The 25,435-nt window shown below is 38.9% G+C and overlaps 1 protein-coding gene across 2 annotated transcripts in view; it reads right to left on the bottom strand.

Moving 5' to 3' along the window:
• MAN1A2 (mannosidase, alpha, class 1A, member 2) overlaps window positions 1–25,435 on the bottom strand; it is a 161,802-nt gene that overhangs the window by 101,397 nt on the left and 34,970 nt on the right. For both annotated transcript variants that reach the window (XR_663845.1, XM_009329140.1), the window contains exon 3: window positions 12,832–12,928. Coding sequence is in view for 1 of the 2 variants with exons in the window: in XM_009329140.1 (XP_009327415.1) it covers window positions 12,832–12,928 (97 nt within the window). In the remaining variant the exon portion in view is untranslated. The remainder of the gene's footprint in view (window positions 1–12,831; window positions 12,929–25,435) is intronic.

Below are 25,435 nucleotides of genomic sequence, written 5' to 3'. Positions count from 1 at the left end.
TCTTTCCCCTGCCTCGCTGGGCAGAGAATTTTCCTTCTTTCCCTTTCACCCTCTGTCTGTCTTGTTCTAACACTCTTGAGTTACAAGCGTGTTAGTGTCTTACAACACACGGCATCTATCCAGAGATCAGTTAGAGGAGTAACAAACCTGAAGGAAATACAGCCTATTCAAATGGATCTCTCATTACCAAAATGGATGCTAGGTCAGAGCAGGGCTGCTACAACATCAAGAAAACCAGCCTAAGTGGAAAAATTACCATGAGGCCACTCTGCCTCCAAGGAAAGTCACATACAATAGGCCTAATAGGTGCATGTAACCAGTCTTACCCTTCTACCTTACGCAGTGACTGAAAAGGAAATATTTTTTTATCAAGCAAAAAACATAGCAGATGAAAGATCTAAAAGTGGGATGCTCATCAGTTCGTTTACAATCAAGGTAGCGTTTTAGCATTTCCTAAATCAGTGACAAAAATCACACAGAAATCTAACAGAGACTCTTATCCTTGTTTACAAGGACCGCCTGCAGATACCACCACGAGCTACATTTTGAAGAAAGCTAAGGGAATTGGCAAGATAGCAATCTAGGAAAATCAAGCAGTTGGATACAGTAAAAGCATTTGGGCTGTTATTGAAGACAACTGCCTCTATCCCATACAAATAGCAAGTGTCTCTGTGTCAAGACATCCCTGCTATGGAAATAAGTTATTGTGTACTCCAGAAAGCCAACTTCTCTTCATAAGCATTAGAAAGCTGGAATCTATAGTTAGTTATGCGTAGAGACTAGAGATCTGGATGTAAGGAAATGGCTTTCATTTTCGAAACAGCATAGCCAATGAGATGGTCATACTGATGGACAGAACCATAAGATACAAACAGACCTTGTGTGCCAGAAATAGTGTTGGTCTCAGTCACTCATATCTAGTTCTGGGTTTTTTCAGGGCCTTGGACAGACATCATTTACTGGAAGCAGAACCTACTCCTACTGGTGCAGAACGACTTTGATTACTGGTGTGTTTAATTTGAGGGTGGGGGAAGGATCAACTTGCAAAAGGAATTTAAGAGAACCGAAGTCTTGAGGGATAATTTAACTTAATTCCTAAGTTAAATTTCTGCTCTGGCGGGTGACCTGAACTTCAGAGCGGTCCAGCACTACTGCCAGAGCAACCTGCCAATTGGGGTGTGCCCAAGCATAGAGCAGAACCTCCCTATTCCATCGCAGTGATTCCAGAAACAAGAGAGATGTAAAGCCTCCTCAGGGAAGTATACCCTGGCACACTTTGAACCTGAAAGATTAGTTATTTTTCACATAGGCAGATGTTTTAATCCCTAACAACAGAGTGAAAATGCTTCCTTGATAAACTCAGCCTGACATTAAATACAGAGTTATTACGGTCTTAAAATAAATATTCCTGTTATTGATATTCTTGCCTGGCCAGCTTCAGAATGGCTGAAAAATGCAGACTGGGCAAGACTGTACTGATCTAGGGAAAGTATAGCAACCTACTCAAAAAGATTCAAATAGTTTTTTAAACTGTAGCAACAGGATTTCTTAATGTGACAGACAATTACAGATGTGGTAGAAAAATATATATTACAAAAATTAAAAGCAAACAATTACCAACCCAGTTTTCTGTATCTCTAATGAGGCTCTGGCAAAAAAGCTGCCACTGCTGAAGCATACCACTTGGAAAATATCTTCATGACTCACGAGGAACAAGATAACATTTAAGAAAATTAATTAAACTTTTGAACAACAGAGTTTAATTCCACTGTGAAAACAAGTGCCTCAAAATTAGTCAATGAAACCATACATTTCATACAAAACTGCAACGTATGATTTCAGCTCAGCCATAAAATGCAATGAATAAGCCTTTAAGTACCCATGAAGAAACCAATTGCCTTTAACATTTTAGACTAATTAAAAAAGCAGAACAAAAAACTAAGCATGTTGATTGCTTAGTTCTGTTAAATTGCTGATAATAGACAACATGAAAAGGAGTTCCTAATCTTTTGTGAAGTATTTTAGCGTATAAATAACACTAAATCAATTGTAATGCTTTCCTTAATTTTATAAATGAAGAAGTAATGGGAGTGAAGCATTTTAGTGTATGCTAGTCTCTGCTCTTTAAATCTAAAAGTGGACCTGCAGGTAGATGTTATTAATCAACATACTGCTACTTAAATAGCTATGTCCTTAAGACCCAAATTTAAAAACTTTGTCTAAGAACTTATACTACAGTAAACCTTTCTCTTCTCTGCTCTTCACTCGATTGCTTCACTTTGCTCTCCAACTAAATCCTACACGGCCCTTCAGCCTAGTTCAAAATTCATACAAGCAAGAGTTGAATGCAGTCCTTCTAGTATAAAGCCTGAATGTGCTTAAAACTAAATTTGAAAAGTGCTTAGCGTATTAGTATCAGACCATTTTGATTTTCTGTGTCTCCTTCAATCATCTCATCCTTCCCTCCCACGCCTTATGTTGTTTGTAAGCACAAACACAAAACTGAATTACTGTAGATAGGAGGAAGAAAGAGTGGACTGTGTACAGACCATAATTAAGATTAATATTGGAACTATGATCTGAGTTAGTGGAAGGTTAAGACCTAATGATAACTGAAAGGCCGCAATGTCAGGAGAGAGATTAGGATGAGCTTCAGAGTAGGAAAGGAACAAGGGAGAGGAGATGGCATTGAGTAAAAAGGAGAGGATAGAAGTGTATCAGAAGGGAGGCAAGAATAACTGGCAAGAAGTGAATGGTGGTGGCAATCAGCTGCACACATGAAGCAGTCAATCAAAACTAACCAAAAACAAAGATCTGGAGCAACTCCATTTTGAGAAATCAGGAAGTGGAAGATTGAAGCAAAGAGTACCTGTGAATGATGGCTCAGAAGTATGCAGAACCTAAATATAGGCAGTTAAACCCAGCAGCAAGCAAAGCAAGATTAATATTTGACAGCAAATAAGAGAGCAAGATATTATCTGGACTCAAGTATAGTTGTATGACCCGAGTGCAGAAATCTTATGCATGAAGCAAGCTAAGTACTGATCTTCCAAGACAGTAAAGATACAATTAACTGTAAGAAATTGTACGCTAAACTACTTTGTCAGCTAGGCAGTAGGAAAAGCATCACAAAAAACGCACCTCTAAGTGATGCATGTCACATAAGCTTTTCCATCATTAGATAATCAAAAGCTTGGGCCACTTCCACACATTTTGGTCCAAACCACGTTCTAAATTTTCTTTAAGATGGCTGAAGAGGAGCTAATTTCAGTTTGGTAGCCATAAATCTTCATCAGAATGGTGCAAAACTTAAGTGAATAATCTCAGATAGAAGACAAAGTGTATTAGGCACAAGCACAGTGCTGCATTCACGTGGTTAAACTGCTTCTGAATTACAGCTGCCTCGTACATCTGCTGGCTTCAGATGACAGCAAAGCGTACTTGCATCTGCCTCCCACTTTGTACGCATGTCCATGTTGTTGTCCTTACCATATTTAGTTTTAGAGCTCAGTATGCCAATCCTTATTTAGTGGTCATGCCCGCTTACTTAATATTTTAACACAGTCCAAAATAGACTGCATAGCCTTAATTTCATTTCCTTATTACACCCTCTGTTCTTAATTCCAAATGAAAGGAAACAAGTTTAAATTCAATAGCATTCCCACAACCTAAATAATTCCCAAATCAAAACAAACGTAAGTCCAAAGATTCCCAACAGGAAACAAATACATTTTTTTCCTCAGAGCAAACCATCTGGCTTATAATAGAAAAACAGGAGAGGATGCTATTAGAGAGAATAAAAATCCTCAATGTGAGCCTGAGCCCTGAACTCTGTTATGACTTAATTTCTTCATTATCATGTGATATAGATGTTTACCTCACTATTCTATAAGGCAGGTTACAGAAATAAGGTGTTTTTATCTAATTCCACTTTGCATCTGTACATTTTTTTTTTAAAGGCAGAATTTTCCATCTTCTGAATAATGCCATAGGATTTAACATCGTCAGTTCAGAAACATGTAAAAAAAGCCACTGAGAACAACTGACCTAAATGTGCTATACATGAGCTAATACAAACTGGGTGAGAAGAGTTCAGTGGGAATACTGTATTATTAAAAAGAAGAACAGAAGACAACAGCTGCTCATGGTGAATATTCCTGATATGCATAGGCGCACTTGTGACAGTTTGATGAAATAGCAATAACATTCAAAAAATATTCTTAGCTAACCACAGTTGTCTGTGGCACCAGTACCGTAAAACAGTTAAGAGGGAATGCATAGCCAGATTCCTTCCTGCCTGCACACATTTGCAAGTCTTAGAGAACAACCATATTCTGAATAAACACCATGTCTATTGCAGTGAAGCAAAACAGCATTTACAAAACACTATTTGCCCAATTAGCAGCATCAGAGGACAGCTTTAAATTAGATGAACTGAGGAAAAGTCAGAGATTTTGTATGGGGAAGTCTTAGCATCAACGTTACAGTCTTTTTAAGACGTCAGCTTGCATATGGACAGAGAATATACACAGAAGGTATGCAAGAACATTCCTTAACAAAGGCTCTTAAGAAAACTAACCTGCCACAGGATAAGAGAAAATTGTTCTCATGCAGATGAATAATTGTTTAAAAGACAGGAAACGGGTTAAATGTAAACAACCAATTATCATTGTGAGAAGAAACCACCAGTAGGATCCTACAGAGCTGAACGCTTGGGCACATGCTTATTTATAAAATCATTTGGAAATATTTATAAATCATCATATTTATAAATAATTCAGAAATACTATACACAGTGGATGAGGATTTTGAAAAGGAATGCTACTGCAGAAAAGCCACCCTATAGTGAGTTTCTAGACTCCATAAAGGAGCCTAAAAAATGCAAAATACAATTATTAGGAAAGGAACAGTGAACAAAATTGAAAACAGAATAAAGTTTTAGTCTTCCTCAAAAAAACAAAAGAAACTTGAAAAGACACAAAGAAAGGAGATAATGTATAGGGTACGAAAAAAACGTATCTATGAGAAATGACTTAACAGACCAAGACTCTCCACCTAAGACAGGCACACAACTGAGGGCATATGCAGTTCTACAAACTCATGAATGGCAAAGAAGAGATGAATAATGGGCTGGTTTTTCCCCAATATCAAAACTAGTCACCTAGGACAGCAAGCAGACTTCAAAACTAAAAAGTTTTCTACAGAATATGGAATCAAACTATGGAACCACTTGTAATGGGATATGGCGGGTGCCCTTAAGTTTGCACAGACTCAAAAGCAGATTGGACAAAATCACAGAAAAATAAACTAAAAGTGATTAAATAGAACTTGCTGCCTCTGACCACAGAAGCACACTGCAAACACAAACTTTCATAAGCCTGGAGAGTACTCTGAGAAACACTCACTTACTGTAGGCTTTTCCTGCTCTTACATTTCTTCCCTAGATACCTTTCGTGAGCAATTTTTGGAGGATAAATAATGATTATGTTTGATCTTTCGTCCAACCTGAAGGAATTTTTCTTGCATTATCAGAACACTGTTCTAATTCCAGATTCGACCAGCAACTCGAGAGTTATGTTCGTTCTTAAAATTTTATCTTTCCAAAATTTGTGTTACTGGCCAAAAGAATACACATTCAATGTACATGTAATATTGTAATATTGTAAATACAATACAATACAATGTAATGTCGCAGTGTAGTCACTCATTACTGATTCTGCAGAGGACACAGCTACATAGGCCTGTCCTAAGGCCAGTTTCATTTACTTTAAAATCGAATAGAACCTGAAATACAGAGATTGGGCTGAAATTTGCATCATGAAATTACCTCTCTTTACAAGTTAGCGTGAATGGATTTTCTTTCCCCTTTCATTTGCCACAGAAAAAGGCAATGATGGGTAGATTACTCATGCACACACAGTTAAGATAAAAACTACTGCTCACCAAGTATTTTTTTTTCATCAAAACAACAAGAAGTCAAGAACATATTTGTTTACATATATACCTCATATTCCTTTTTTGTTTTCATTTATCCTCCACATGGATTCAGAGGCTGAAAACATGCACAGAAAAAGGATGCTGAGCAGAAGTTGTTTCTCCTGTCTGTCTCTTCATTAGGATTTTACAATAAGAAGACACCAGAAGTTTTTAGCCATATTTTCAAAAGGTCATCCACCAGTCTTTACTTTAGGGTATATCATCTAGTTTCTTCCCAGTAGAAGGTTTTGTCTCCATAATGTTTATAAATTTGCAGGTTATTTGGCAGCTAAAAAACAACCCAGAAAAACAAAAGGCCCACAAAACCTGACACCCTTGACACTCAATTGTGCAAATTTCAAAAGTAAGTGACGACTAATCAGATGACAGCAGATGATAGCATCAGAGCAGCTCAGGCAGCCCAATTACTGTTACAATGATAGTTATTAGACAAAAATGGCTAATAAACTAATGAATATTTCCCAGGGTAATTAAAAAAATATGTCAAAGCATTTTCTTGTAGCGCTTACAAGAAATATTCCCCCTCTTGTTTTCTAGACCACAAACTGGACAAAGAAGTCACATTACTCTCCTAAGCTATACTGTACTTGCCAAAGGTATTGGAAAAACAGACTCCTTTGCCTGACTCAGCTCCTTCTCCCAACAGCCTCACGCCCTTGCAGTCTGATGAATGCATTTTCTCAACGGGGCTTGGGAGCATCACCGCTCCTGCTCTCCGGCTCGGCAGCGAAATGCACTGAGATCTCCATTGCTTAGCAACACAGATCTGCAGCAAGAGCTTCCCACGCTGCGGCAATGGGTAGCTGGCAGCTGGGTCAGCAACTCTCTCCCAGGTCATGGGGGTTTATCAGCAGCACTGGTAGCAAAAGGCTGAGACAGGCTTTGCAACACGCCAGGCAACAGGACATACTCAACAAGGTGGTAGAAACCAAGTAGTCCACTGGCAAGTTAAAAAAAATTCAGCTCACTAGCTGCCCCAACTGAATCCTTGAGTTGTTCCCTTGGACACATCTTGCTCGTTAACCCACGTTAACCTCAAAATTTCATTTTTCCATATGTATGAAGTAGCAGTACATTATGACACTGAACATGCCAGACAAAAATCCCTCATAAAAGAGACAACAGCTGTATTTGGTCCTATGTTAGGGAAGACATGGCACTGCACTGTAGCCTTAAGTGATAAATGCAACCACAGTGTGACTTCATTGACAATTTTCCCTTCCTCCCAGAATACAACATCCCAAGACAGAGCCTGCAGCAATCACAGATTAAATCGACCATTTGCATGGCATGTGAGGTAAGAGAACAGGAGAGGCATGAAGGCACTATAAATGCATGAGTCAGTTCTAGTGTGACAAAATACAAAGTAAGTTTCATTAAATCTTTGTGCATGAGAATGGGCATGTCTGTATGCAAGCATCTACAACTTAAAAACTCCACATCATTATGCCTTAGGAAAGATCTTTTCACACACTTGAAAACGTATCTAGACATGTATCTGCTTATGTATGTATACATTATCAGATCATCTTCACATAATGCAGCTCATCTCTAGACAGAATATGTCCAAATGCAAGGTTTAGAAATGCCCTGCTAGTAATGGGAAGTTTACAATTTAGCAAGAGTTTGTATCATTACTTTGTCACGTACCTATTACCTGACAAACTGCACATCTTCACTTTATTCTTAGATAGTTAACATTACAAAAAAAAAACAAAAAACAAAACCCCACAAATTTCAGAACTCTAATTTCAGAAGGCATCAGGTAAGATGACCACCCATGATTTCTAGTTTTGCTGAGGACGATGTTCTGAGTTGCCCAAGATTGTGCTTTTTTCCTTTTTTTTTCCTTAAAGTCATTCAGGTTCTCAAATGAACATTGTTTTAGAAAAATAAAGATTGAAGATTGATACAAACCCATTAGTACAAACTGCTCAATTTAACTTACAATAAAGCATCCTCAAAGCTTGTGCTACAGTAATTAGTTCATAAGATATTGAAGTAAAAGATGCCACAAATACACATAGTTTAAAACTCTGAAGCATATCTGGACTTAGTAATTTTAATGGTGTTTCCGTAAGATGTTCACCTAGGGGTCACCAAACAAACGCAGGGACAAATCATCCTTAAGCAGCACGTTTCAGATAGTAACACTGATCCTCAAAAGCAAATCCAATCAGATTTCATTACAGCAAGAGAACCCGACTATATCATCAACTACTCTGGTTTTCACTAAACCCAGAAAACCTTCTGAAGTAAGCTCAGTGTTTGTCACGCTTGTTCATTATCTTACAGGCATCATTTTCCATCAGCCTTTTCTCTTCACCCTTTGTGTTCTAATGAGAACTTGACCCAGTTCCCATATAACCCCACCTCTGCAATAACGCCCTGCGGCTGTCATCAAATTATTCCAGCAAGTTAAGCAGCCCAACAAAAAAGTTAACATTTTTTTTAGCTTAGTGCTACAACCACCAGCAGAGCTGCAAATAAAAATTTAAACTGGAAACAGAAATTACACCTCTCTGCTATACTTTCTCCTTGCCTTTTACGCTTTATCTTACAGGGTATGAATAAATAACAAATCTTGAGATTATCAGCCCTTTCAAAACCAGGCAACTTTCACAAAAATAGGGCAAGTCATCACCCTGCTTCACCAACACAGAAGCTATAAAGGTTCATTTTGTATGTCATCTAAATGTAAACATCTTTAAAAGCCCACCAATTCCCAGTCATACTTTCCCAAACCAGCACCATACTACTAATGCTGTGACCCAGCTGTTGAAGAGGTACTATTCAAGATTTTAACTACTGGCTGACTACACAGTTTGATAGGCAACACTTTTAGCAGGTTCTGCTTTACAATTTACAGTCATCAGGTCAGACATCTTGAAAAGACTGGCAAGAGTTTCTAGTTGCAGGTCAACTAAAGCAACCCCAGCAGGCTTTGTTATAAAAGTCAAACTAATAATTGGGGCAGCCCACAAATGTTCTTGCTGGCATGCTTCAGTGAGGCACAGAGCATCTCGCTTTAAAGTTTATCACCTTTCCTTATTTTTTTAATGACTTAAAACTAAGATTTATGAGAGCAGAGCAGGCCACCTCTTCTCCCCTTCTCTGACCCCAGCCTGAACCCTGCTAGATCTTGCGATGCTGGGATATAGATATACAATGCTTCGAAGGGAAAGGGGAGTCCAACAGGGAAGATTAATGGCTTATTTGCCTTCTAAATTGAATCGCGTTTACCTCACTTGAGAGTTATCAGTAAACCTGATTTCCCAAAGATTCATGCAAAGGGTTGCAGTGTCAACCAGCGATACCATCTCCTTGCTGAATCTCACAGACGTGCTATGAATTGAAATGGAAGTACAACAGACCGCAGTAATGGCAGAAAATAGCTGGGGTCAAATAATCTTTGAGATGAATAATAAAAACAGGTTTTGCTGAGCAGCTTTTTATTAAAAATAGCATCAGATTTCAAAAAGAATTATGTAATGCTTCTATAAAGGCAGATACCACTGGGAATGGTGTCATTATGGGTAATAGAGATTGCTAAAGTACTAGCAATAGCAACACAGCCTAGACAGTCCTCGGTACAAGGACCAATTTTTTTTTCCCCCTTCCCATCAACCACCCACCAAAATAACAATAGCTGATTCTATTTTGGACTTGGTATATACTGAAGACTATGTATTTCAGAGAAGTTTTTCATATGAAATAACCTTGGACAGAACAATCATAACATGATATGGCTAAAAATTAAATGGCACAAGATAGCATCTGGATTTTCAAAGGACAAACACTTAGGAAATCAGCTGCTAGAGTTAGCTGAATAAGAGGATCAGAAACTTAAATGTGGAGGAAGCCTGCAACTTCTTTCAGACAGCAATGCCAAAACTCCAAACAATAAGCATTCCAAAGAATAAGCATTCCAAGGAGAAAAAAGTAGAAGTCCTCCAGACTCATTAGGAGACATGTCAGAAGTAAGCAGAGGAGGAACAGAAAGAAAATAAAAGACTAGAGTAAAACTGTAATTCAAAATTGCTTCAAAATATTTTGTCAGTCACATTAAAAACAAACACTAGAAAAACGTTTTCCTGCCATATAAAGAAAAAACCTCACTTCACAGAGAGTCTGGGTTACAAACCAAGACTGGTCTAAAATTATACTTGGCAAATGAAGCAACAGAAATGCATATAAATTAACAGCAAAGACTACATGATCATACAGGTGGACATTTTCACAAACATTTTCACTGTCAGACCCAACTTCATCAGCTGGAAAAAATACAAAGGAAAGCCATGAATTAGAGATAATGTACAATTAAATCATAGGCATCGTCAGAAGAGATTTTTCTAGTAGAAATGAAAGCAGTGCCAATGTACAAGGTAGCAAAGAGAAATTATCTAAGAACACTACACAATACTCTCCAGGAACCTAAGAAATGTCCTTCTGTCTGTCACAGCAGAGGCCTGTTGCTCTGGTCTTCCCCTTCAGTCTCACACTCTCTCCTTGCCCTATGCTCAGTGTTGGCTGCATCTTAGACTCTTCCATTTCACTCTTCAAACTCCTCATCCCATCCAGATACTTTTTTCCTCCTGAGCATGCTAACTTGCCCATCTTCCCCCACCCCACCCCACCCCCAACAACTCCACCTGACCCAGTCATTTTCTTTATAAAGGCATATAAAGAAGTGAAGCAAGTATCAGTCTTCACACCATGCTGAAGTGTAAGAAACCAGGTTCCAGTGCATGACCAAAAGCCATCAATGTCAGGCTCCAAGGGGTTTGCTTGCAGTAAAGGTGAACCAATCCTTATTGCAGACAGGGCTTGTACAGAAGCTGAAGTTACTCTCCTATGGATTTAAATAGGCTTCTATGTACCACAGGTTTGGGGGGAAGGGGTGTATTTGTGTGTGGTTTGGGGGAACGGTTAACCCACAGAAGCTCAGTTTGGGGGGGGGGGGGTTGTTTTTTTTTAAGTATTGCAGAAAATTTAACTCGAAGGCTCTCCTTCCATTGCTGGGAGCAGGTGAAAGGAGCAGTGTGCCTAGTTAGAGTTCTCCTTCCTTCTCCATGTCCAGCACCTATTTAAGGTTGAAGTTCATCATGCAAATAAATTTGATGAAAAACTGTTTGGATATAAAGAAAACCACCTGTTTATTTAGTAAGATATAAGAACGGTTTCAAGATAAAATTTAAGGAGATCAGGGGAAGGGACAGAGCAAAAAATTAAAAATCCCTTTAAGCATTACAATACTTTTGAAACAAGTCCTTTCACTCTTCTTTTGGAATGAGTTTCCTCTGGCAGTTTACTTTTTCCCTATGAATGAAAACAAAAAACTAATCAAATTTTGACTTAAGTCAAAATAATTTTCCTGGGTTCAGGCACTAAACACAGAAAACTAGACACTTACCCAAACCTAATCTGTATTTCTATCATCCACAAGAAACAAATTCAAGGTTTAAAGCAAGATAAATAAAACAAATACCAATTACAGTGAGAACCAACCTCACACAAAGTTATTAGCCAACTGCCTTACAATAAAAGCCAATAAAATCTTCATTTCAAGCAAACTATTATAATCAATACTAACAATACTTAAGGCATACACAGTATATTCACACTCATTCTTGATGTAAAAAAGTGGTTATGATAAATTTGTACCTTCCCCAGATACCAGAGAGTGGACGAACACAGTATAAAACCCTGAACAGAATTTAAAAAAATCCTACCCAGTCTTACAGCAGCTCTCCTGTGTGCATTTCAAAATAAATGTATGAACTTCATGGCTCAGTCATCTTAGGTGCTGTGCATTCTGGACCAATCCAGGCTTAACCTTAATCACGAACATCAAGATTATGTGTTTTGCTATACCAGAGGATGAACCTAGCAAACCTCCAGTGCTCAGTCCTCAACAGTTACAACCAGGTTTTTTCAACCATCAGTCCTACAGAACTGGGGACAAAAAAATGGATCCTTTCCTGGTTCGAGTACCAATAAAATGCTTGTCACTTTCCAATCACTATTCTACTTATTCTATCCCAGTGCATTTACACCAAAAAAGCAGTACAGCTGCAGATCACTGATATTTTAAGGAAGAAAAGCCATCTAGTCTGCTCACACATACGCAACACAAAGTTATGTAATTTCTTGATCTTTACCTTCTTCATGTTTCATACTATTCTAAATGCCATTTGTAACACTCATTCACACTTCATTGCTCAAATATTCTCACTCCATCCCTTGAAGTTCTTCAAAACTTGCCCCTACCCTCCAACTCCTGTATCTTGAATGTCGTTTTTTTCTTTCATTCTGGTCTACAGGTTCAGGATCCACAAGTCACACACCAAGTAACAATGTCACTTTCGCCTTATGCAGATCTTGTTTTAGAAGCTATTTTAAATTTCATCTTGGTACTAGCAGTTTTTCAGCATCTTGCACATGCATTTTGTCTTGTATCACATTCTCATGGAATTAAACACAAAGATCTAGACAAGATGAGGTGTTTTGTTTTTTTTTTAAAATTTATATTCATTGCATCCCAAAATATCATCAATGCATTGTAACTTTTATTTATATATGTGTGTACACAAAGTAACGGTGCACATAGACACAGCTTAGCTTTTGCAACAGTAACAACATACTACTCCCAAAAAGATAGTTTAGTAAAGTAATTCATTGAAGTACCATTGAAATATGATACACTTCTGTCATCCACACTTCAAAAGATGTACATTAAAACAGAATTTGAAAGTCTACTCAAACTTCCTAGCAAAGAGGATAGCACGGACAGAAATATTTAAAAAACCAAACAAACCAGAAAATATAGCCTACCAAATATGTTGGTGGAATGTCCTTTCCGGGCAATCGGTTTGAGCTCATTATGTCCCCATCCATATTGCCTATAATTGTCCCAGGCATGCTTCATCATCTAAGAGATAGAAAAAATAGGATTCGATTACATTATAAAACTACTTTGTATGAATATAGTATTTTACTCCTTATATGAGATTTCATCTTTCACAGTCATCCCAGCGTACTCATAATTACTTTGCCACTATTTCTATCTGTTACAGAAATCGGATTATACAGCACGAATAAATTTGGAAACAACTTCAAGTCTATTTGACTCGAGCTATAGAGCTAAATGCTCTGCATTAGGCTGTTTTCTTGTTCTTTCTTTCTTTTCCTTAAATATATGCACAGACATTTAAGAGTTTAAGCATAAGGAATGCATTTAAGCCTAAGGAATTGGTGAAAAATACTGGCTAGCATCTTAGATGCTAACCAAAAGAAAAAAATATCTACCAATGTCTGAAGCATAAAAGGGATTTATTTAGACTGGTGCATCCAAGTATGACTAAATTTTGCAAAACGCATAATGTATTTATTAGCAACACCTACTTATAGATACACTGTCATACAGCCTCTACCAAAAAGAAATGCCAAAAGCTTTGCTCTTTAGAAAGTATAATGAACAAAGCAGTATAAAATTAGTAATATTTGCTCCAGAAAACGTTCTCCACTTTTTTTGATAGATGTTTCCACCACCTACTGTAGCAAACTACATCTAAAAAACAAAAGGTCTTGCTGACCCACAAGTATTAGTTGTGCACATCAGCCACTAAGCACTGCTTTCATGGATTTGCTAAAACTTTTTAAATTCCTTGCTTGCTTGCATACAGCAGAAATTCAACAGTGACCAAATTGCAAAGCAAATGCAGTTTAAAATCAAATATTAGTTACCTAAACAGATCAGAGCAAGTAACAGAAAGAAATCAGATTCTAAAAGACACTGCCCCAGACACAAGAACAGTTAGGAACAAACCTGTTCTAAAACAGCAGCCATGCAGTATCCACAGTGTTATACATATTTTATTTTTATATTGAATCTTAAAAATGGTATTAAAATATTGTTAATATAAGCAAAAACTCCAGGAAAATGTATAGGACTTAAATCATGCTTTCCACAAGTTTGAGAAATGCTCTCTAAGAGGAGAAACTATGCTAATGTAACTAACACAAATACTAACTCTTTAAGAAACTGATTATATCAGGGCAAGTAAAGTTTTCAGTACAATTTACACGACTGTAGTTTTCTTATTTTAATCAGAGAGTCACCATACTCATAGAAAACAGGAGGGAACAAGCATATTCTGGCTAAAAAGTGAGGTGCAGCCTGTTGCCTTACCAGCACTACCTCATGTAGAAGCCGCTCTCTTCTCTTACAGAGTTCAGGATTTAGTGGAAGTCAGCATCCGGTAACCCCAAATCTCTCAAACTGCATCTAAACTGCCTGCTGAGACATGCAAAACAAAGTCCCTGTCCCCCTACCACCACCAGGAGATCCCTGTCCAACCTACACGGCTGTAATTCCCTTGATCATAAACTCCCTCCAAATTTCCCATGGCTCAGTTAACTCATGCCCAGACAATCAATTTGAACCACAGCAAAGGTATATGCAGAGGCCCAGAAGCTGGGAAGCACTCCTGTGTTAAACTGACATCAACCTAGGCACAGATGTCCCTCTCCAGATGCCAAAGATCCCATTCCTACTGCTTGTCATTCAAAGTCAGCTCACATGTTGCTTTTGGTATTCGCACTAAAAGATTCCAACACCTGATTAGGCAATAATACCGTATAGTTTCTTCTAGTGTCATGAACCTGTAATGTAAGACGATGCGTATATTATACTAAAAGAGGAGAGAAAGGCCATTTCATTAGCATTCACAAATTCCTTAGGGTTTACAAAGCACTTATCAAAATTGACCAATTAATAGCTACTAGAACCTCAACATAACTCAGGCAAAGTGATCCTCTCTTGACAGGTAAGAAAACTGCAGCATGACAAACACAGCAAAAGCCTGATTGATCACAGGCAGTGTAGAAGTTCCTCTGAGACATCTTACTAACGTTATCCAGAAGCAACCTAGTAATTTTTATATAAAATTTTCATTAACTTAAGATCATAGAATCAAGAATCACAGCATCGTTCAGGTGGGAAGAGACCTCAGGATGTCTCTAGTTCCACCTCCTGCTCAAAGCAGGATCAGTTATGGGATCAGACTGGGCTACTTAAGGCTTTATCCAGTCAGGGTGGACTCAAGGCTTCTTCCAGTCAGAATGGGACAGTCAAGGCCTTCATGAAGCGTCCTGCCTTAACTCACAGCTTGCCAGTCCACCATTAAATCCTAAAAACTCTACCTGGGAAAACACAGACCTATAGTTTTAGAAGGCACTAGAGGATGAAACTAAAGAATTACCGACCAGTCAGCTCTATGTGAGTTTGATAACAAATGGATGTCTAAACAATGAGGTGACCATGACATGGCAGATCTAACCAACCTGCTTCCACATAAGGGAAACTGGGTTTCTGAGACCTTTGAATTCAAATATATAGAATCAGAGAATCATTTAGGTTGGAAAAGACCTTTAAGATCATCGAGTCCAACCATAAACCTAACACTGCCAAGTCCACCACTAAACCATATCCCCAAGCGCTACATCTACACGTAAATGGATGCATCAATTAAATATTTCATAAAGAGAATCAAATGACCATTGACATTTTAGCTTTGTAAAAAAACTCAAAGTGTAGGCAAATACCAGTATAGATCAAAACTAGCTAAGTCCGAAAGAAGAACAACTTGTTTCCTCACAGCAGAATGTTAATTGTGGAATATTTCACTGTCCCAATTTGCTATGCTTCTGGGGGGAAGGTACAAATTTTGTTACAGACTTTTTAGTTCTGAGGAAACCCAAGAAAATTATGGAAATTAAAGGGCTAAAGCAGAATACATCACAATGTAAGATGTTTCTATATCCATAAGATCATAAGATAAAATTTATCCTAAGGTAAAATTTCATTAAGATAGAAACTGAAAAGGAATCGATTTCACCAGATTCATGAATTAATACAGAAGTAACTTAAGAATACACTACTGAGACCAGAAACTCTGTCGAACACAAGAGACTAAGACACAGTTGGCTTCATCATCTAAAGTTCTGAGATAGGAAATCATATTTTGAGGAGACTAAGCTACTTTGATAAACACGCACACGTGTTAGTCCTGTCCTCTCTGCCTCCCCGAAACAGTGTGCAAGGAATATGGTGTTATAACTCACCAAGAATCTTTTGACTTTATTACACTAACGAGTCAGCTGATTTTTTCCAGATGAACACTGAACATTACTCTGGCACACAGCTCATTACTCTCCTCTCCCACAAAGTGAGCAAACTTCATGATATTATGTTATATATATAACTGCACATTACATGCAAGTGAGAAACCCCACAGGTCTTGTATACAATATTAAGTTTTGTAAGGATGATATGCCAAGAGCTCTTATAACAACATGGAGATTTCTGTTACTGCCAGAATTGGTAGCATGATATACTATAGATACATCTATACTATTGGGAGCAGTTGTGCACGCAGAAGCTTTTGAGAGACAGGAGAAGATAGATGCCTCTGCTAGCTAAAAATTTAACGGAGGATGTAACTTTGGCTCAGGAAGTACAAGCAATGTGAACTCCTGATCTGAAAAACAAGATTATCTCTATGTTATGCCAGATAGCATTTGCGTAGTGAAAGCTGGAAATGCTGAAGAATAGCTGCAGGTATAGATAGGCTTTTATTCAAAAAAAACCCCTTGTCTTTAAGAGGAAAGGAAAGGGAAGTTTCAGACACTGACTGGAACATCAGCACTAATGATAATACAAAGAAGGCAAAAATACTTGCAAAAAGAAAACCCCCAACCCTTAAAGAACCCATGACATAAGCATCTTAAGCTCAAGTAGAGTAAAAATAACAAACTGGTTGAGGCATGGATCAATAATTGTGAAAAAGGCAAGGGGTAGATTTCCATAGCTGAAACTTCCATACCTGATAGCAGTTTGCCAAAGTGCTTGGAGCTTGATGGCATATCATATAAAGATCTTGCAATCTGTCCACCAGAGAACAAACGGTTTTAGTGATGGACTTTTTACTTACACTATTAATGCCAGATAACTGATCTTGCTTTTGAAGGCAAAATCATTCACAGTGAATAGGTCCACTGAGTATCAGTCTTGAAAATGTTTATTATGGGATGCACCATATACAACAGCCAGCAAGATGCTGTTGCACGTACAGCTTGATAATTCTACAAAAAGATTAATTTGGACTCTGCTGCAAGAGAGCCAGAATGGCAAAAAGCAGGGCGTGTCTCAAATGAAACTGTTTTTGTAGGTACACCGTTATCTAGATGCTTTTACTGACTTTAGAACATGTTCATGGGATATGATCCTCTACAGTCACTGGGAAGTCACGTTTTCATAAAGACAATGCTAATATCTTTTGACAAAATCATAATTAAACAGTAAAAGGACATTACAGTGATTGAAAAGAGACTCTTGTAAGGGACTTCTATCACTATAGCAGCATGTTAGAAACAATAATTCAAAAGCCCCTTTCCACTCCTCAAAAAAGGGCAGACACCTAGCAAACAGAAAATAAAAGTCCTGAGAAATAAGCAAAAGAAACAATTTACTGGCACGTTGCACTATTTACTGGTTGTGCCTAGAAACAAGAAACCTATCCTCTTCTTGCCATTCATCAGGAACGTGCATAAGAGAGACAGCAAATAGGTTTTGCTTTCAAAGAGACCTGTTCTGGTTAAGGGTATGATTTTAAGAGATTTATATAAACCACCTTCAAATTCCATTTTAGAATTAACCAAAGACTTGCTAGACAAGATTACTGCTCAATTGGCAGATTAAAAATTAATAACCACTTTCCTACTGTCTGCAGAGAATACTTTTTGGAGGTTAAATTAAAGAATGATCTTTTCCTTGTATAGATACTCAGATTTTTTAAGAAACTTAGAAAACTCATACAGATTATTTTATTCTTCTGGGAGCTACAAATCTCTACCTAAAGAGAAATTATTTCAGGCATCAGTCTATGCCTCTGTCATGCGTTTCTGAACACTGCCACTGTAAAAGTCTGTTTGTAACATGTTGCTAGCACACACAGAAACCTGGGTTTTCTTCTTTTACTGATGAATCTGGTAACAAATCCAATACTAAACCAAAACTGTTTGTCGCATGCATGCAAAATGGGAAGCTTGTCCTTTTTTGTTGGCATGAAATACTTGAGTCTAAGATGCCTGATGGAACTAAGGGGAAAATACTTCAGACTGGTGAGAACTGGAACAGTAGATGTAAAGGACCTAAACTTGGAGAGCTTACAGCAGTGAACTGACTGCTCAAATTTGTATAAGAAAGCCAAATGCTTTTTTTCCAGATGGTGAATCAGTATTTTTGACCTTGTGTCCTCATGGTTTCAAGAGAAACTGGTAGTCATGGGTTTGACTGGTCCTGTGGTGTTGAGAAAACTAGAACCTCCCAGATCATCTCTGTAAACAACCAGGACTGCGCATCAGCCAGCGGAAAGCAGTTCCTTTCTTCCAGTTTTGCCTTCTTCCAGTCTTGCCTTTTTAGGCATCAATCTAATCATCTTCATCAGCTTATCCTTGCACCTCTGCCAGTTTTACTGTATCCTTTTTGAAGCTGAGAGACTAGAACTACATTAAGTATGCAAGATGCAGAGGCACCTTAGCTCCACACACTACCATAAGAACCTTGCCTGTTTTGTTCTCCTTTCCTAACATACTGAATATTTACTTGTTGTTTGCTATTGAGCACTACAGTGACATTTCCAAGGAACTATTATAAAGAGAAGCTCTCATTCTCAAGTGGTAATAAATCACCTCACACCTTTTCATATTTAGCATGAAGCTGGAATTTCTTTCCCCTCCAGCCCCAATATGCATCATTTTACATTTAGCTGAGAAATAAAAGGGGAGATAATCACTCAGTCCTGTAAGATTTTTCTGCAATTCTTCACTCTGGCCTCAGTTTTCTACTCCCAATCTCCATGTTGGCAACAAAATTGATCATACCACTAATCATCCATTTTCCAACTCTAAATAATTTATTTATATAATTTAGAGCATGGGTCCCAAGCACATGTCCTCTATGGCCTCCAGCACCACTTATTTGTATTCTCCATTTCCTGCCTTCCAAGCAATTTCTCCAGGCAAACAGACACACTATCCTCCATCCCATGGCTGCTTAGTCCAACAGCTGTTAGTGATGAACTTTGCCAAACATTTTTTGAAAAATTGCATATATAACCGTATCTCCCTCGTTCACATGCTCGTCGACCCTTTCAGAGGTCTTCTATAGCTTTGTGCATCATGACATAATTAAAAATATACTGGGAAATCTTAGGTATCTGTGTGCTCAACAATTCTATTCTCTGTTCTAGTTTCTGTTAATCTGCACAGTTCATTCATCAGGCATAGGGATCTGCAGTTCTTTGATCTCCCTTTGAATCCCTTTCAAAAATTGATGTCATTAGCACCTTCTAGTCCTCTGGAAACAAAGCAGAAAATAAGAATAGATGCCAGCAATACAAATCAAGAATCCAAATCTCAGAGCAAACTGTTGCAAGTTTCAGGGATTACAGTATTGTATGCAGATGGCCTATGTCTTAATGGAACACACCATAAGAGGTTATTAATCAACTACAATAGCTCACATATTGATATTAACAATATCAGTAACTCCGAGATGTAACATCATCAAGAAAACTATGTTAAAGAACACACTGGCGTATATTCTATGGAGTTGCTCTGGAAAACACAGAAGGGACTACAGCAGAAATTATGCAAAGATGACTAACAATCAGTAGAATTTTTACTACATTTAAGAGAATGCGCTTGCCTTCCAATTCAAAGTCTCCATAGCTGCAAAAACACACATTGTCACTTGTACAACATATCTTGTATAATGTAATATAGAGCTCTCTTCCATCTAGCCATAATTCATGATTTTTGCTACCAACATTTCTGTAGTACAGGAATAAATGGCACATAAAATACAAAATTAAAAAGATAGCAGCAAGGCCAATCAGATATCATGGAGCCTTTTGATTCATCCAGTTCTGAAGATAAGTAATTTACCTGGGGTTTTGCTCATTTTTGTTTGGCTGATTATATCAGGGAAGTGAAATATTTCCTTGTTTTCTTGATTTTATTTTGCATTTATGAATTTTAAATACTGCAAATGTGCTAGTTCATTGCTGAAAGACAGGTTCTTTTCACAATGGTCTGGAAAAAAGATATCTTTAATAATGAAGATGTTCTTGAATTTTTAACATGCTTCCAATAATGCAAGAGTGGTGGAGAATTCTGTAACTGCTACAACTTGAATAAATTGATTCATTTTTAAAATATCTTCAAACACACTGCATTCTTCATTAGTAGCACATTTTATCAATCAAAGCAACCTATCCAGGATGTGCAGCTGAAATACTGCACCACCCACACTAGGAGCTTTATTTTCATCCTTCTGTCCCAGCAAAAAGAAATACACAAAACTACAAAGCTTCTCATAGGCATAAATTAAAGACTGACAAATGTAAAATGAGTTCTTTATACAATCATCCCAACATGCTGGGACAAAACTTTGTGCAGGGCCATTCCTAACTTGCCTGTACTGGCCAAAGTGCTAATTGCTCAATTTTCATTCCAATATAACCATTTAAAATTAGTTTACCAACAGGCTTGATCAAAAAGAGTTCATCCTTACTTTACACATATTTCAGTCATTCAGTAAAAATGATAAGCATTAAAAAAGTGCGGTGAAACTAATTTAAAGCCAACTTAGCTGTTCTCAACATGCTGAATACATTTGAGAATCCAGAACAGAGAATCCAAATAGTGTGCAAACAAAACCAGTTAATAAACAATGTGTGTGTATACATATATATAGATACAAACACATTTTAATATATACACACATTATATATAAAATGTGTGTTTGTATTTTATACAAACACACACACTGCAGGGAGTGTTACCTTAAATTCTGAAAAAGATAGGTCATAATACTTATTGTGCTTCATTTTTACTGGGATCAAAGCCAGTAGCAGTGAGCTACAAAATACAGTGCAAAACTCTTAACACAATAGACATGTATGACTAAAAACGGATGTCCTAACCAACCAGAAGTCCAAGTAAGTTTGACCAAGAAAACAAAAAGAGTGTGAAATGTCAGCAATAGCGAAACTCTTCTAAATTGGTTTTAGATACTGCAAAGAGTCCCCCACAGTCATAGAAGGCAGCCTATTTGGCTAGATGAGAAACACTGCAATTACAAAAAAATAAATGAGATTAGCAGTGGAAGCTGTATGAATAGTAACTATGAAAAGAGGAGTTATGCAGCATAAAAAGACCTCTACATGATTAAGTATTTCTTTCTTCTGCACAGCTCTTTTCTCAATAAGCACACAAAATAGAACTCGGGTAAAAGGACACTTACTATTTTTAACTTGATTTCTTAAGAGAATAAGGCTTATGCAATCTTGCTGTCTGTACATGTCATTTGCCACATACATGTGCAGTAGCCTTTGAATCCATTCTCATTTCAAACCTGATTTTACAGAGTTGGAGGAAACAGATACTTGAGACCTCTACTTTTTGGGGTGGGGAATATCTGTGGCTAGGTAAGGTAGACAGACACAAATTAGTACCCCAACTGAGAGAGAGGCAGTTATAACCCAACCCTTTATTCATTCATAGGGGCAGCATTTAGCATGCAGGTAGCTCTGAACCAGGCACAGAACACATCATAACTCATGCAGTCAAATAGGAAGATAAGAGGGCGTACACAGCAATGTGTACATGAGGAACAGAAGGTGGTATAAGGGGATTTAGGTCAAAAATCCATAGGAAACCATTAGTTTTGCTGCTTATAAAACAACGTGTTACTTCTCAACATTATTAGCAGCCTCTTGAGCATCATCCAGAGACCATGATGAAAATACATTTTAATCACTTCTCTTCTTGGCACATTTCTAAAAGTATTTCCAAAATTGCCTCCACTGATATTAAACAAATTATCTTCCTACCTTCCCTTCTAAGAGACAACATATTAGAAGTCGCATTTTAAAAGAGGATACACTGAAAGTTTTGCTGAAGGCCACAGTATGGTCACTGGCAAAAGAACTCAAGTCAGAACATCCCCAGCTTCCCAGCCAGGACCTTCTTCCTCACTTGTGCAAAGCATCCAAACTTAACAGCGACTCATTCTGCAGGTGTCAGATGTAGCAAGTGATCTTTAACTGTGGCCCCTATGCTCCCTGGATGCTCATTTCACAACAACTTTTGCTTAAATGTCTTTCTCTGCTTTTTCTTTTTACCAGAAAGCCATGACAAGCAGGAACAGAACCAAAATTTTGCTGCGCTGAAAACAGCTTATCAGAAAGTAATAAGTTCTCTCCTTGCTATCCCATCTCACTAAACATAACAGCATTTAAACTGCACAAGAAGCAAGCATGATGCAGCCAGCAGCTTCAGTCACTTCACAACTCTAGTTTATTTGTGTGAACACACCTCCTTTGAACTGAATTTAAAAAAGTCTATGTATAATTAGCACTGCCTAATTACATGACTGTGTATCACAACAAATACAGAACAAGCAGTAGAACAAAAGCTCCAGAGAACTCAGATTTTCCAGCCTATCTTTGAAACCTAGAACATAAAAACTATTTCACTCTTAAGTTAGTTTAACTGCACTTGTGTGACATTCTGGAGAAGCTTAGCCAACAAACATCATCCTATCACAGAATGGTTGCACTTGGAAGGGACCTCTGGAGGTCATCTAGTCCACCTCCCTGCTCAAGCAAGGTAATCTGGAGCAGGCTGCCCAGGTCCATGTCCAGTCACCTTATGAATATCTTCAAGGAGGGAGACTCCACAACCTATCTGGGCAACCAGCTCCAGTGCTTGGTCACCCTTCACAGTAGAAAAGGGTTTCCGATGTTCAGATGGAGCCTCCTGTGTTTCAGTTTGTGCCCTTTGCTTCTTGTCCTGTCACTGGGCACCACTGAAAAGAGCCTGGCTCTGTCCTCTTTGCACCCTCCCTTCAGGTATTTATATACATTGGTAAGATCCCCCTGAGCCTTCTCTTGTCCAGAACAAACAGTCCCAGCTTTCTCAACCTTTCCTCAGATGAGAGATGCTCCAGTTCCTTAACCATCTTCATGGCCCTTTGCTGGACTCTCTCCAGTACATCCATGTCTCTCTCATACTGGGGAGCCTACAACTGGATACAACACTCCAGGTGTGGCCTCACCAGTGCTGAGTAGAGGGGAGGGATCACCTCCCTCTACCTGCTGGCAACACTTTGCCTCATGTAGCCCAGGATATTAGCCTTCTTTGCTGCAAGGGCATACTGCGGGCTCATGGTCAACTTGGTGTCCATCAGGATTCCAAAGTTCTTTTCTGCAAAACTGCTTTCCAGGTGGTTGACCTCCAGCATATATCGGTGCAAGGGGTTGTTCCTCCCCAGGTGAAGGACTTTGCACTTCCCCCTGTTGAACTGCATGAGGTTCCTGTCAGCCCATTTCTCAAGCCTGTTGAGGTCCCTCTGGGTGGCAGCACGATGCTCTGGCGTATCAGCCACTCCTCCCAGTTTTGTGTCATCAGCAAACTTGCTGAGGGTATATTCTGTCCCATCATCCAGATCATTAATGAAGACGTTGAACAGGATCGGACCCAGTATTGCACTCTGCCCCATCATCCAGACCATTAACAAAATTGTTCAACAGGATCAGACCCAGTATCCACCCCTGGGGTACACTGCTAGTTACTGACCTCCAGCAAAACTTTGTGTCACTGATCACCTCCCTCTGGGACTTGCCATTCATCCAGTTTTCAGTCCACCTCACTGTCTGCTCATCCAGCCCATAATTCAACAGTGTCTTCGTGAGGATTTTATGGGAGACAGTGTTGAAAGCCTTACTGAAGTCCCCTCATCTACCAAGCTAGTCATTTCATCATAGAAGGTGATCAGGTTGGTCAAGCATGACTTGCCTTTAGTGAATCCGTGCTGACTACTCCTCGTGACTTTCTTGTCCTTCACGTGCCTGGAAATCATTTCCAGGATTAGCAGCTCCATCCCCTTCCCAAGAATCAAGGTGAGGCTGGCCAGCCTGTAGTTCCCTGGGTCCTCCTTTTTGCCCTTCTTGAAGATAGGAATGACATTTGCTTTCCTCCAGTCTTTGGGCACTTCTCCAATCACCATGATCATTCAAAGATTATCAAGAGGTCTTGCAATGACATTAGCCAGCTCCATCAGCACTTCTGGGTACATCTCATCATGGCCCATAGACTTATGCATGTACAGTTTGCTTAAGTATTCCTTCACCTGGTCCTCTTCCACTAAGGGTATGTCTTTCTTGCTCCAGACTTTCTCAGTGGTCACCAGGGCCTGGGATTCCTGAAGGCCAGTCTTATCAGTCCAGACTGAGGCAAAAAAAGAAACCTCAGCTTCTTCCATGTCCTATGTCACCAGGTTCCCTGCCTCATTCAGCAGCGGGCCCACATATTCTTTATTCTTCCTCTTGTCACCTGTGTACTTATAGAAGCCCTTCATGTTGCCTTTGACATCCTTTGCCAGATTCATTTGCAGTCAGGCCTTGGCTTTCCTAACCCCATCTCTGCACGCTCAGACAGTATCTCTGTATTCCTCCCAGGTCAACTGTCCCTGTTTCCACCTTCTGTATGCTTCCTTTTTGTGTTTGAGTTTTGAAAGAGCTCCTGGCATTTTTGCCTGACTTCCTGCCCATTGGGATGGACCGCTCTTGAGCTTGGTGGAAGTGATCCTTGAATATTACCCAGCTTTCTTAGGCCCCTCTTCCCTCCAGGGCCTTATTCCAAGGGATTCTACCAAGCAGATCTCTGAAGAGGCCAAAGTCTGCTCTCCCAAAGTTGAGGGCTGTGAGCTTGCTTTTTGCCCTTCTCCCTCCTTTCAGGATCCTAGACTCCATTCTCTCATTGTCCCCACAGCCAAGGCTGCCTTTGAACTTCACACCCCCAACAAACCCCTCCTCCTTTGTGAGTATGAGGTTTAGCAGAGCACCTCTCCTTGTTGACTGCACTATCATTTGGAGGAATAAGTTGTCATCAATGCACTCCAGGAGGCTCTTGCATTGCTTATGCCCTGCTGTGTTGTGCGTCCAGCAGATATTGGGTTGCCTGACATCCCCCATGAAGACCAGGGCCTGCGAACATGACACTGCTCCAATCTGTCTGTAGAGCACCTCATCCACTTGTTATTCCTGGTCAGGCAGCCTATAGCAGACACACACTATAATGTCACCTGTACCAGTCTGCTCTTCAATCCTTACCCATAAGCCTCATTGGTTTCTTCATCCATCCCCAGGCAGAGCTCCAGGCACTCCAGCTGCTCTCTCACATAAAAGGCAACTTCACCCCCTCATTTTCCTGGCCCACTGTCCTGGTTTCGGCAGGGATAGAGTTAATTTCCTTCCTAGTACCTGGTACAGTGCTGTGTTTTGGATTTAGGGTGAGAACAAGGTTGATT

This window comes from Pygoscelis adeliae, unplaced genomic scaffold (genome assembly GCF_000699105.1).
Source record: "Pygoscelis adeliae isolate BGI_AS28 unplaced genomic scaffold, ASM69910v1 Scaffold120, whole genome shotgun sequence".
Classification (NCBI taxonomy): Eukaryota; Metazoa; Chordata; class Aves; order Sphenisciformes; family Spheniscidae; genus Pygoscelis; species Pygoscelis adeliae.
Note: the sequence above shows the minus strand (reverse complement) of the source record. Positions and strands in the feature narration are given on the sequence as shown.